The 14,262-nt window shown below is 47.8% G+C and overlaps 1 protein-coding gene across 18 annotated transcripts in view; it reads left to right on the top strand.

Annotated features, from left to right (window-relative positions):
* Positions 1-14,262, top strand: part of CACNA1C (calcium voltage-gated channel subunit alpha1 C) — an 812,008-nt gene that overhangs the window by 708,638 nt on the left and 89,108 nt on the right. For all 18 annotated transcript variants that reach the window (XM_075005900.1, XM_075005795.1, XM_075005919.1 and 15 more), the window contains one exon: positions 396-506. In XM_075005900.1, coding sequence (XP_074862001.1) covers positions 396-506 — 111 coding nt within the window. The remainder of the gene's footprint in view (positions 1-395; positions 507-14,262) is intronic.

Here is a 14,262-nt window from a genome sequence, read left to right as displayed (position 1 = left end):
AGAGCATTTATGTACATGCATGAGTATTTTCTTGAACTGGGACCAGAGTTAAAAGACTCTTCCTGTTTGAATGGGCTCTTTCTTAATTGCCTGTTATGCCATTTCTGTTGAGTTCCTGTGAAGCTTCTGGTATTGACAATTGTCAGGGACGGACTACTAAACCATATGGACCGGTGGTTTGGTCTAGTATCCGGTGTTACAGTCAAGAGCTAATCCTAAAGAGATCCATATCCAGTCTTGCTTGACTGAAGGAAAGTTATCTTTGTGAATAAATTTAAGGAGAGGGGAAGTATAAACTTGAAAAAATAGGGGCAGGCCTCTTTAAGGGGGGGTTGAAGCCTCATATTTCCAAACAGCCCATTCTTCAAAATGCTTCTGGGATGCTTATGTTTCAGCATCATCGTCAGACCTGTGACTTCAAAGATGCCATGAATATCCTCAACATGCTCTTCACCGGCCTCTTCACTGTCGAGATGGTTCTGAAGTTAATTGCCTTCAAACCCAAGGTAGGTGTTGTAGACTGGACATTCTTCTACCAGCATGTGGTGGGAGTGAGGAGAAAATATGTAGTATCCCTACCCCACCCTCCCAGTCACCACCCAGTAGCTTAACTGGGCAGTTACTCTCTGGATTGGAGTCTCACCTTGTGTTTGAAGGAGCTTTTCTCATGGTGAGCCTAGGCACATGTAATCACAGCAGTGCTTTTCAGGAGAGGAATCTCCTGCTCCTTTGTTATGACAAAATCGTGGTAGGTACTCTACAGTTAAGGCTACAGCATGATTTCCATATTGAATGATGGTCTAAAGCTTTCTCTAACTTTCCCAAGCAATCTTTATAGCCTGAATCCTCTCCAGATTAGTCTCCAGGCTACAAGTGATTTTATTAAACAGAAAAGTAAAGTTATTCAAACACGATTCATTTTCAGTCATGATACTTGGAAATTTTTCTTCAGGTTTTGGACAAAAATATTCTACTAAATCTACTCACAGGTCAGTTATCAGAATGCTCATAGTTCAAAATGGCTGGCATAATGGGCCTGAGCACTAGTGCTTTGGGAGGATTACTGCACAGGGCTGGTTTGGGTAATGTTAGGTTCGAATTTAATAACTCCTTGTTGGAAACCCCAACCAGTTCCTGTCTCCATGGATTACTGCATTCCCAGGAGCTCTGCATTCCACTGATTTAACTGTACTGGAAGGAGAGTTGGAAATTTTAAGCTCTTCCTGCTAACCCAACATAGCTTTCAAATTAGCTCAGGCCTTTTTTTTTAATATAGCTTCTGCTACATTCCATGAGGTCTCCATGTGGCATTAACAAAAGTGGCAGTCTTCATCATGGGCAACCACGAAGTTTCTACATTCTATTGAAAGTTAAAGTGCCACCCTCCTTCAGCCTGTCCTTCTTTCATCCTTCTGCACCTCACCGGCCCTGCAACTTTCTCCTCGCCCTCCATTCAAACTGATACCTCTCTCCATCATCATTTCTAGGTTGGCTCTTCTCCCTGCAAACTATAGCACCTCTATCCCCTCTCCCACCGTTTTCTATCAGGCCTTTTAAAAATCTTCAACCTTTTGTGATGTCTTAAATGTAATCCCCATGAAAATTAAATGCACCTCCAGCTGTATCAGCAGAGCTTGTAATGCCAATAGGCACTAGGCTTACAAGTTTGAGACTTTGGCGTGTATGCTGCTGTGGAAATTCTTCTAAGTCCATCTATTTGTAAAAACTTTATATGCACATTATAGCTGTGTCTACACTTGCATTCCTCTTTCGAAAGAAGCATGCAAATGAAGGAAATTAAAAATGCAAATGAGGCACTGATTTATAGGTATGGCATCTCATTTGCATATTCTCCTTTCGAAAGAGCTTCTTTTGAAAGAAAAATATCAGTGTAGGTGTGGCTCTTTTGAAAATAAACCCCATCTTCGAAAGAACCCTTCTTCCTATATTGTTTAAGGAAGAAGGGTTCTTTCGAAGATGGGGTGTATTTTCCAAACAGCCACGTCTATACTGTTTTCTTCCCTTTTGCAAGAAGCTCTTTTGAAATGAGAATATGCAAATGAGACACCAGATATGTAAATCAGTGCCTCATTTGCATTTTTGATTTCCTTCATTTGCATGCTTCTTTTGAAAGAGGTATGCAGGCGTAGACACAGCTTATATGTACAGCAACATGCTTCAGGCATTTAGTTTCATTCTTCTGTTTAGATCCTGCTTTGTTACTCTCTGAGCTTTGCTATGGGCTCTGATCACTGTGAGTTTAAAAATAACTGAGAAGACTTCTAAATTAAAAACTTCTCTGTGACCTAATTACGGATGAGATTATATGGCATATCTTTTTAACACTCTTTAACATGGACTCAAACATCAGGGTTTTAATAAAAAGTCTTGAAAGTCAGCATGTTCTCAGTTAAGGTCCCAGCACCAATCATAATTCTGCCCCATCCTTAAAGAACAGCCAGCTAAAGCAATACACCATAGTAAAAAGAGAAACAAAAACTGTGTGCCACAAAGAGCCCCGATACTTAATTTAATTTTAGAAGATGTCAGACTAGATGACCACAGCGGTCCCTTCTGCCCTTGAAATCTATGAACTAGTATCTTCAAAGGGGAAAAAACACTAAAATAGGGTGTTTGCCCCCCAGATATCAGGGTGAATGAACCAATGGAAATTGCAAATACTGTACATCTAAAAGGCTGCCTTAAGCAGCATATTAATGCTAATTTTTCTGTACCAGTGTAGTGATTCTGGTCTAACTGAAGTGGAATTTATAATTAATTGATGACAGTCAGTTACAGATTTCTTTGCCCTTTCGGGGAGGGATAGCTCAGTGTTTTGCGCATTAGCCCGTTAACCCAGGGTTGTGAGCTCATTCCTTGAGGAGGCCATTTATGGTGCTGCGCCAAATAGATTTAAAAAAAAAAAAAAAGTTGTCAGCGATGGTGCTTGGCCCTGCCCAGAGCACAAAAACAATGACCTCTGAAGGTCCCTTCCAGTTCTATGGCTGTGGCCACACTAGGAAGTGATGTTGAAAGGGGTAATCCCTGTCTGTCACTTCGAAGTGAGCCGCTTCAAAAGGAAGTGACTACACACAAAACACGGATCGACGTTGTGATCCGTAACATCAAAGATGCCCCATCATTTCGAAATGGAACAGCTACACAGCCACAGCTTCATTTCAAAATAATGGGGCAGTAAATGGCAAGGGCAGGGTCAAATGGCCGACAAGCCCTTCCTGGAGCAAGGGCCAGCTGCCCTATTAAGGGGCCCCTCCCAAACACACACACCCCCTGTGCACATGCTGAGGACCCCAGCTACCTACAGCATGTGACCTCCAGCACAGCATTTGGCAAAGCGTTGGTTAGCCACCACACCCCTACCTACCATGGACCCCCAGCACTTCACTGACGGGGACATCCTTGACATCATGGCCAGCCTGATGGTCATCCTGGCAGCATGCCTTATGAGGCTATGTGCTGCCTGACACATGGCCGGCCCACCATCGTCTCTGGCATTACCTCACCAGGGGGAATGATGGGACAACATCATCCTTGGAGAATGAGACAACGACCAGTGGCTCTGCAACTTCCGTATGACTTGGGCCACATTCATGGAGCTGTGCCATTGGCTGGCACCAGCACTTCACCACCAGGACACCTGCATGTGGCCCGCGCTCCCCCTGGAGAAACGAGTGGCCATTGCTGTGTGGAAGCTGGCCACCCCGGACAGCAACCACTCAGTTGACCACCAATTCGGGGTGGGGAAGGCCACTGTTGGGATCATCCTCCTTGAGATAAGGCACCTGGGGCCACGCACCCACAGCGGGATCCTGGGGAGGGGGTACCAGGGAGCAGGTTCCCGCATATGCTACCACACACTCACAGGCACCCTCCACCACCTGCAGTTCATCACCGCCATCAACAGGATCCTCCTGCACCACCTGATCTGCATGGGGGATGTGGACACTGCCATGGACGGCTTCCAACAGCTGGGATTCCCCAACTGCATTGGCTCTTTGGACAGCACCCACATCACCATCTGGGCCCCACCACACAGCCGGGGACTGTACATCAACCGAAAGGGCTACCGCTCTGTCGTCCTCCAGGCCCTTATGGATGCCCGAGGACATTTCATGGACATTTGTGTGGGCTGACCAGGCAGGGCCCAAGATGCCCGCATCCTGCGGAACTCTTAGCTCAGCTGCCGGATGGCCGAGGGCACCTACATCCCCCCATGGGAGCTGCTGGTGGGGGACATGACCATGCTCCCCTACATCATCGCCGATGTAGCCTACCCTCTCCAGGCTTGACTAATGCACCCCTACACGGGACGCACCAATTTGAGCCAAGAGCTCTGCAGTGCCTGCCCCAACCAAGCCAGGAACACCATTGAGCAGGCATTTGGCCATCTGAAGGCGAGCTTCAGGTGCCTCCTGACGCACCTGGAGGTAGGCCTGCCCAGCATGCCCATGGTCGTGAGCACCTGCTGTGCTCTCTACAATCTCAGGGAGGCCTTTGCCTGGGGGGCCCCATGGCTTGGCCCTCGCCCACTCCACACAATCCCCCCTGCCCCCACCCCCATCCCACCAACATCCCCACTTGCATGCACTCCCCTCACCATCCCCACCCGAGGCAAGACATATATCACTGTTAAATAAATTCAGCTGGTATTTTTGGAAAACAAAGAACATGTAACTATTTACATGGGGGAACGGGGGGAGGGAACTATTTAGATGGAGGGCGGCGGATTTCAATCTTCTGTGCAGGGTGGCTGATTGGGAGGCACAACGGCCCCCGGAGCTGCAACCAGGGATCACAGCAGGTCTGGGATGGGGCAAGGGGAATGGGGAGGTAGGGCCAGACTGGGGTTTCTAGGGGCTCAGACTCGCAGCGGGGAGAGAGGGAGCCATGGATAGGCTGGGCTCACCTGGCCACAGCCACCTCACCAGCTCCTGCCGCTCAGCTGCAGACATGGTGGCTGGGAGCAGGGCTGCAAGGGCGGGGGGAGCAGAAGGGGTACCGGGGGGGCTGGGGAGGAAGGGGGCTAGGGAGAAGGGGGGGCCTGGGGAAGAGGCGGGGGGCTGGGGTGCGGGGGGCTGCAGGAAAGGCCATCCATGGGGCAGGCAGCTGGGCCAGGCCGTTGGCGACGGCCTGGGTCAAGGTGTCAAGATACCCAGCCACCTGGTCCCAGGCCACCTGCTCCATGGAGAGCCATTCCTGCAGCAAGCAGTTCTGCTCCCACCACGTGGCTGTGTGGGCTGTCACCAGATCATCTGCCCAGCTGTGGTGGCAGCTCCACCCTCCACAGCACCCAGTCTGGGGAGGCATCACCCCTTCGCCCTCCTCTGCTGCTGCGGGGCTCCCGGGCATGTCCAGGGGACTGGAGTGGCTGGCAGACATTGAGGCTGTGAAGACATAAGGGGAGAGGGTGGTACCATGGGCTAGAGTCCTTGTCCCCACCACTGTCCCTCCCTGCATGTGGCGAGAGGCCCTGGGGGGGTCCGTCTGCTGTGGGGTCCGTCAATGCAGGGCCGTTAGGGTGCTTGCCCGAGCCCTTCCCACCCTCTCAGGCATATGGCCCTCATGGCACCCCATACAGGGACCCCCCCCCGCACACATGGGGCACCCCCGACAGCGATGACGGCCTTCCCCAGGTCCTGGCCCGTGGACACTTGCCCAGGCCTTGCTGGCTGTGTTGCAGACTGCCTTCCTGCCCGCATGGCCAGGGTATCCCATGCCCAGTCCTACCTGAGGGTTCCTCAGGTAGTTCGGGGGAGGCCCAGGTGGAGGTAGCCCGGCTAGGGTCCTCGGAGGTGTCCACAATATACTCGCAGAATCACAAGGCTGGAAGGGACCTCAGGAGGTCATCTAGTCCAGCCCCTGCTTCAAGCAGGATCAACCCCCACTAAGTCATCCCAGCCAGGACCTTGTCCAGCCGGGACTTAAAAACTTCAAGGGATGGAGAATCCACCACCTCACTAGGCAACGCATTACAATGCTTCACCACCCGCCTGGTGAAGTAGTTTTTCCTAATATCTAACCTACACCTTTCCCTCTTCAACTTCGGACCATTACTCCTTGTTCTGCCACCTGACACCACTGAGAACGGTTTCTCACCCTCCTTTTTCGAGCTCCCCTTCAGGAAGTTGAAGGCTGCTATTAAATCACCTCTAAGTCTTCTCTTCTGTAAACTAAACAAGCCCAAATCCCTCAGCCTGTCCTCATAGGTCTTGCGCTCCAGCCCCTTAATCATTTTTGTTGCCCTTCGCTGAACCTGCTCCAGCAAATCCACATCCTTTTTATTCTGGGGGGCCCAAAACTGGACACAATATTCCAGATGTGGCCTCACCAGTGCCGAATAAAGAGGAATAATTACTTCTCTAGATCTGCTCAAAATGCTCCTCCTAATGCACCTTAGTATGCCGTTAGCCTTCTTGGCTACAAGGGCACACTGTTTAATCATATCCAGCCTTTCATCCACCATAACCCCTAGGTCCCTTTCCATTGTACTGCTGCTGAGCCAGTCAGTCTCCAGCCTGTAACAATGCTTGGGATTCTTCCGCCCCAGGTGCAGGACTCTACACTTCTCCTTATTGAACCGCATCAGATTTCTTTTGGCCCAGCCCTCCAATTTATCCAGGTCCCTCTGGATTCTCTCTCTACCCTCCAATGAATATACTTCTCCCCCTTGTTTTGTGTCATCCGTAAACTTGCTGAGGGTGCAATCCAGTCCTTCATCCAGGTCATTAATAAAGATGTTGAATAACACAGGCCCCAGAACTGAGCCTTGCAGCACTTGGCTTGAAACAGACCCCCATCCAGATATTGAGCCATTGACCACTACCCATTGGGCCTGGCCATCAAGCCAGCTTTCTATCCATCTTATAGTCCAAGGATCCAATCCATATTTCCTTAACTTATGGACAAGAATGTTGTGGGAGACCATATCGAAAGCCTTGCTGAAGTCAAGGTATATCACATCCATTGACGTCTCCATGTCCACAGAGCTTGTTACCTCATCGTAGAAACTAATCAGATTAGTCAGGCAGGATTTGCCCCTGGTGAATCCATGTTGGCTATTTTTGATCACTTTCCCCTCTTCCAAGTGTTCCAAAATGGATTCATTGAGGATTCCCTCTCTTATTTTCCCAGGGACTGAGGTAAGGCTGACTGGTCTATAGTTCCCTGGATTGTCCTTCTTTCCTTTTTTAAAGATGGGCACTATGTTTGCCTTCTTCCAGTCTTCTGATATCTCCCCTGATCTCCAAGAGTCTTCAAGGATAATGGCCAAAGGTTCAGCAATGACCTCTGCCTATTCCCTCAGTACCCTGGGGTGCATTAAATCCAGACCCATGGACTTGTGCACATCTAGTTTTTCTAGATAGCTCAGAACTTGTTCCTTCCCCACAGATGGCTTCCCTCCACCTTCCCATACTGTGTTGTCTAGGACCGTCATGAGGAAGTTGACTTTGTCTGTGAAGACTGAGGCAAAAAAACATTGACTACTTCAGCTTTTCCTGCATCATCTGTCACTAGGTTACCTCCTTCATCCAGTAATGGCCCCACACCTTCTCTGATAACCTGTTTATTGTTCACATGCCTGTAGAAACCCTTCTTCTTACTCTTCACATCCCTTGCCAGTTGCAGTTCCAATTGTGCTTTCGCTTTCCTGATTACTGCCCAGCATTCTCCAGCCGTATGTTTATACTCCTCCTTAGTCAACTGTCCATGTTTCCATTTCTTGTATGCATCCTTTCTGAATTTAAGCTGACTAAGGATTTCCCTGTTAAGCCAAGGTGGTTGCCTACCATGTTTGCATTTCTTACTACGCAGCAGGATTGTTTGTTCCTGGGCCTTCAGTAAGACTTCTTTAAAATACTGCCAGTTCTCTTCAACTCCTTTCCCCTTCATCTTCATTTCCCAAGGGATCCTGCTCATCCAGTCTCTCAGGGAGAGAAAGTCAGCTCTTCTGAAATCAAGGGTCTGTATGTTACTGCTCACCTTTCTTACTTTTCTCCGGATCCCTCGCTCCCGCTGTCGCTGTCTCCGTTGCCAGCAGGTTCTTCAGGGCCTGGAATTGGGGGCAGGGGGCGCATCGAGTGTCCTGGCTGGGGCTCCTCGCCCTGCCCCTCTGGCTCTGCTGTGTCCAAGATCTCCTTGGGTGGTGCAGGCTCCCTGGGTCCCAGCAGCTGGTGGAGCTCCCTGAAGTAGGGACAGGTGGCCGGCACTGCCCCCAACTGCCTGCCTGAGTCCCTTGCTCAGGTGTAGCCCAGCTGCAGCTCCTTGACTCTGGAGTGGACCTGGTTAGGGGTCTGGAGGAGGTAGCCCCTTGCGGCGAGGTTGTCGGCGAGGCAGGCGAAGGCATCTGCATTCCTCTTCCACACCTCTGTCCTGAGGAGGACTGCCTTGTCCCCGCAGACAGCCAGCAGGTCCCAGATCTCAGCTTCAAGCCAGACGGCCCCCCTCCTCTTTGGGGGCTGCCCAGAGCCCTGGGAGCCCTGCCGCCCAGAACCCTTGGCTCCATGGGGATCCTGGGCATCTTGGCTGCTGGCCATCAGTCCGGCCAAGGTGAGGTGTCACTTTCTGGGGTTGCTTGAGAGTGTTGTCTAGCCACCTCTTACTCACACACACTCAGCTTCCTGCACTGCGTTTCTGTGTCTCTGCAGCTTTAAGGCACTCATAGCTGACAGCCATAGAGCCCTGGCTGCTGGCCAGGGTGTCTCTGTGCTCTGGGGAAGGGCCAGCTCCATGGGGGACTTTTCATTTCCAATGGCGGCCAGGAAGTGGCTACACACATTTCATTTTGAAATCAACATCGAAATGAGGTGTTATAGCCAACACAGGAGTGGAACAGCAACTCTGAAATGAAGTTGATTTCAAAACAAGCGATTTGTATGTAGTCGCTCTACTGCTCTTTTAGAAATCGCCCCCGTTTCGAAATCACTTTCGAAATGAATGGCTAGTGTGGCCACAGCCTATGAGACAGGTATCTCTTCTTCGTTTTCTTAAATATTGGAACATCAAATGCGTCGTGCAGTGTAATTCCCAGCTGCTGTCCTTTTTATCACAAAAGCCATCTTGCACTGCTCCATCTTGATTCAAACTGCCTAACAGAGAAAAACCCCAGCAACTTATAGAAGGCCTCTTGGATCAAAGTGGACCGCTGCATGATGGGATCTGTACCTTGTGGCCCACAGAGATGGTGACTACAGCTACATGTGCTGCTCTATTTTATCTCTGTAAATTGAACACAGACTTCCAGCTCTGTGAAAGATGGTAGTACAGTCCTCTGCTAAGCAGGGGATGGGCACCCACCACCATGAATGGTATTTAAAATGGCCTGCCAATGGGTGGTTATCCATAAGGGGGTTATCTAAACAGTCTCAGCAGCGCAGAGCTTTATTCACCAGCAGAAGCTAAAGAGGGGATTTTAAATGCCATTAAGTTTCACTGGAACAAAAGGACTAGCTAAAAATGTTTATGGAGTCTCTGTTACAGCTGCATTTAGCTGCCATTTCCCGACCAGTAAAGCCTAACCCAATCTTTGATTAATCTGTTTGAATGGTGTGCCCATCTTTTCAGTCTGAGGAGTTCCTGAAATTTGACGGGGCACTTACTCCTCTGTGACTGGCTACAGAGGAACAGGCAACGTAGCTGGAGACCTGAAAGTAGCATGCTCTCATCTGAGCAACAGAGGGAAGGGCTTTCAGGAGAGGACAGTGCAGGAGAAGTGAACCTGGGAGAAGCAGCAACAGGCCTCTCACAGAGCTAAAGCGATGGAGTTTGCTCCGGGGAGCATGCCACTGTCTATGGCTGTGGGTGTTTCTGAATCCAGCAAGAGGCACTGTGTAGGTAATGTAACTACTGCTGGAGGGAGGCTGGGGTGTTGTCACAGGCCTACTCCTCCCCCAACCACTCCCTAAAGCATACTTGGAAAGAAAGGGTCTCAGCATCTCCCAGTAATTATCGCTAATTGCCGTACCTCCCAGGAGGGGTCCCAGCAGGAACTGCTGAGGGAACAATTACGGTGTGGAGCCCACGCTGCTAGTGCCTTTTCACATAAGAAAAAATGAAGGGAAGGGGATGGGTGCTGTAGTCACCAGGCAGCTCACAGTCACTGTGCTCCCAGCTTCTCCCGGCTGGAGTCACTGGAGATGGAGGTGTAGATGTGGTGGCCATGGGGTGGAGTACAGAGCTAGTGCAGTTCCAGTCTCTCCCAGCAGGAGTACCCTCAGCAGTGGAGCTGTAGCCATGGCTGGGAGGGGCCTACAGCTATTCCCAACTCAGCTTTTTCTTGCTGGCATTTCTGGAAGTACAGTGAACACTTTCATATCCGGCATTCTATCATCCAGAACTCTCAAATAACCAGCACTTTAGCCATAAGTACATGTTAGTTACATTTTCCATAACTACAGAACAGTGAAAGTAAATGCAAATAAACACAGCAAATACAATATATGTGTACAGTGTACAGTACTACTGTTATTGGCAAATAAAGTACTCTGCATACATTTTTGTTTGTTTCTTAGTATCTAATCTTGTTTTTCTTTAGTGTTATGCATTGCTAACTTGGTACATGTTTATGCTAGCCAGAAAATTTGAATATCTGGGAACCTCCCAGTGCCAGGGCTGCCGGACATGAAAGAGTTTACTGGAATAATGAAAGCCATACAGCTCTTTCTGATGCTGTATGTATTTTTCCCCAGGTTCCCAGATGCCTAGTGTTTTTAATCTCCTGGCCCCTGTTTTCCTAAGGCATCGCGGGCTGCTTACTCGGGTCTTTTGATAGCATGGTAGAAAGGGGAAAACTCAAGAAGGAGTCAGTTCTATAAGCGCTAATTGTGAGTGCAGACTCATCTGGTGTAGGGAATTTACTTGCATAATCCAGTGCTGGAGCTACTTCTTGCATTAAAGTAAGGATTTACCAATCAAAAGACCATTGCCTGAGCTGTGGAACTCCCTTTAGTCCAGGGGTCTGGGTGCACCTCTTCGTACTATTCCATGCTCTATAGACAGGATTTGAAGGTGGGAGAAAAACAAAAGGTTTCATAACTGAACGCAAGCTTGGCACTAAGAATGGTTGGGCTTTGCAGAAAATCTGTATTTCACTCTTCTGTAAGCAGTGCTATCTCTTCACTTAGCCTCTGTGAGGGCAGGGAAGTCTCTGTCATTTATATCCAGCTGCGGGGGTAGTGTAATCTTTCAGCTGACACCACTTAGTAGGAACAGTACTGTGTCAAGCTGATTTGTTTCGGTGTACAATGTTTTGTTTTAGTTTTTTTTTTTCTGAAGACAGCTACAGATCTCGAGTTTTACCAGTGTAAGAAAGCAAAGTGCCCATCAATAGCTATCCTGCTCCAGGCATAAAGAGGGAATGAGAAATAACAGATTTTCTGGTAATGAGAGAGATTTGGGGTGATTAGGGCTGCTGATAAGGAACACACATCCACTATGTTCCTTGCATCTCCTTGCAAAGTATTAAAATGCTGCTCTGAAACAGATTCCCAAATGGACCTCAAGTGTTTGTCTTGGCTGAACCCCATAAAGTGATTCAAAATTAATTACCCTGAACAGACAGGAAGTTTAAAGAGATGCTCTTGAGGCTTGGGGAATCAGGGGGTTCTGGTGTTTGTTTCTAATGTATAAAAAGCTCCTGCCACTCTGGTGAGCTTTTTGTGATGAGCTTCCAGGGTTTCTCATTAGAATTCAGAGTCCACTCTGAAATTTAGATGCATACGTTTGTGCCCCCTGACCACAAAACACACAATCTGCCATGGAACAATTTAATGCTGGTGCAGCCGTGGACAAAAGCTAGTTCTATAGCTCTTTTTCTTCAGTAGATCTCAAAAGGCTTTACAAAGAATATCAGTATTATGATCCCCATTTTTGCAGATGGCCCAGAGAGGGGAAGTGACTAGCTCAAGGTCTTGCAGCAGGATAAAAGCAGAGCTTGGAATTGAATGAGTCCTTGTCCACTGCTTCATCCACTTGGCATGACTGTTTTCTGTAAAGAGGACAGCAGTAACTTTAGCAGACTTTTCCCACTTATGCCGTCAGGGACTTTAGCCAGGATCAGTAGCCCAGCTTTAGCAAGAGAGCTCCAGAACTGATGTGGCCTTGAGTCAGGTCCCCACGTGCAAACACCCCAAAGCTGTGTAGGAGTTCAGAGCTAGATAGAAACTCAGAGATGGGTCACTGATTCTGTAATGGGCAACATTAAAGGTCTGAATATGAACATACACATATATGTGAATATGGGGAGACTGGAACTCTGGAAACAAACTGTCCAGCTCTAACTTGTCTCAAATATACAACACAGTTGCACGAATAAAAATCCTGATAAAAACCAAACAAGTTTGCCACTTATTGGGAATGTTGTCTCTTGGAGAAGAAAAATCCATATGTCCATATGGTCCCTTCTTTTAATATCCTAAACCACAGTTCTGGGGAGCATAAGCTGCACACCACCCTTTGCTAAAGCTTCTGTTTGTTTCATAATCTTATGATAAAAGATACCCACACTGCTAAACAAATGGTGCTGATGTTTGTTATTTTGGTGTTTCAGCATTAAGACAGGCATCTGAAGAACATGAGTACTCTCCTGTTCAGAGAAGAAAGTTCATTTAATGGAGCTGTCTTCTCTCCCTGTTTCCTAAAAAGAACACATTTTTAATAACTCATAGAGGTAGAGCAAAAGAGCGACAAGTTCTCTGCTTTTACTCTGTTGGCTTCATTAGCATTTCAGGGCACGGATATAGAGATGAATTTTCCACAGTGAATCCTGCAATTGTCCAGAGTCATTGGGAAATGGCTCCTCCAATTGCTGAGGCTCTCATACTGTGTGTGTCTTCTTAGCAAATGTTCATTATGCCCTCCCAGAACCATTTGTTGAGTCACAAGTAGGATCCTAGAGAACAACAAGAAGTCCTGTGGCACCTTATAGACTAACAGATATGTTGGAGATTAAGCTTTTGTGGGCAAAGACCAGCTTCGTCAGATGCATGAATGGGGAGGGTTTTTAGAGGGTTATTTAAAGAGTGTGGTCCCAGTAAAAGGGAGGGCCAGAACTGACAACCCCCCCTCACCCACTCATGCATCTGATGAAGCAGGTCTTTGCCCATGAAAGTTTATGCTCCAAAATATCCGTTAGTCTATAAGGTGCCACAGGACTTCTTCTTGTTCTCGAAGATACAAACTAACACAGATACCTCTCTGATACAAGTAGGATCCTAGAAAACTGAAATTCCGCTATCACTCTCCTTATGGCCCTAATTCAGATGATACTTCAGTGGGACTGCTCCCATGAGTAAAGATAGCATATGTTTAAGTACCTTGCTGAATCGTCACCCATAGGAAGAATGCGAATAGGGGGGATTTATTTCAAGGAATCTTAGGATATTAGAGATGTAAAAGGTCACATAATCCATTCCCTTGCTATCCAATGCAGCAGCTAAAATTTCTGTCTATCTGACAGTGACACATAGGTGACTATCAAGTCCCCGATATATCCTCATATAGCCAAGCCAGGCATAGTTAGATCTTGTGAAGTTTTCTTCGTAAGATCATTGTGTCAGCCCTCTTATTTATTATTGCTGCTCTTGTCTGCGTTCCCATCTTTCATTGACCACTTTTGGGCACAGAGGTATTTAGAACAGAATGCACTAATATGAATGAGTTTTGCATTCAGTGCAGGACCTACATTGCCCAATCAGTTACAGTAAGGATTGTGATTTTCTCTACACAAGGGAGTCCTGGCTACCACTCCATTCCTCAGTTCACTAGAAAACCCTCCTGTTCTCAACCCTAATAGAGCCACTTGCTCCTAAGTATTTCTTATTCCCTGAGTGTATTGGGCGGTATTTATCCCCCCTTAAGCCCTTTGCTTAGCATTTGTAATACATTGGATGCTTTTCTATTTCTTTTCATGCCGGCACACTGACTCATCTGCTTTGATTCCTTCCTGACTACTTCATTTCAGCGCAATTCCTTTTTTACCCCCAGATCTTTGAAGAGCCTTTCGCTAAGCCACACTGGCTGCTTCTTATTCCTTGTACTCCTGTTTTACAGAGTGCTCACAACCTGTTGTGCCTTGGTTGTGATATTTCCAGATGCTCCAGGCTTCCTTCAGGCTACTGAATTTTTTTTTACACAATCCCATCACCCCTTTCTCATGGAGTTTCTTAATTTTTGAAATCTATCACTCTTTGTATTGCCACATTCTTGCAGTCAGAAGTACCTACCTTAGGTTATTGAACTGGCCTC

The sequence above is a fragment of the Carettochelys insculpta genome, chromosome 1 (assembly GCF_033958435.1).
Source record: "Carettochelys insculpta isolate YL-2023 chromosome 1, ASM3395843v1, whole genome shotgun sequence".
Taxonomy (NCBI): Eukaryota; Metazoa; Chordata; order Testudines; family Carettochelyidae; genus Carettochelys; species Carettochelys insculpta.
Note: the sequence above shows the minus strand (reverse complement) of the source record. Positions and strands in the feature narration are given on the sequence as shown.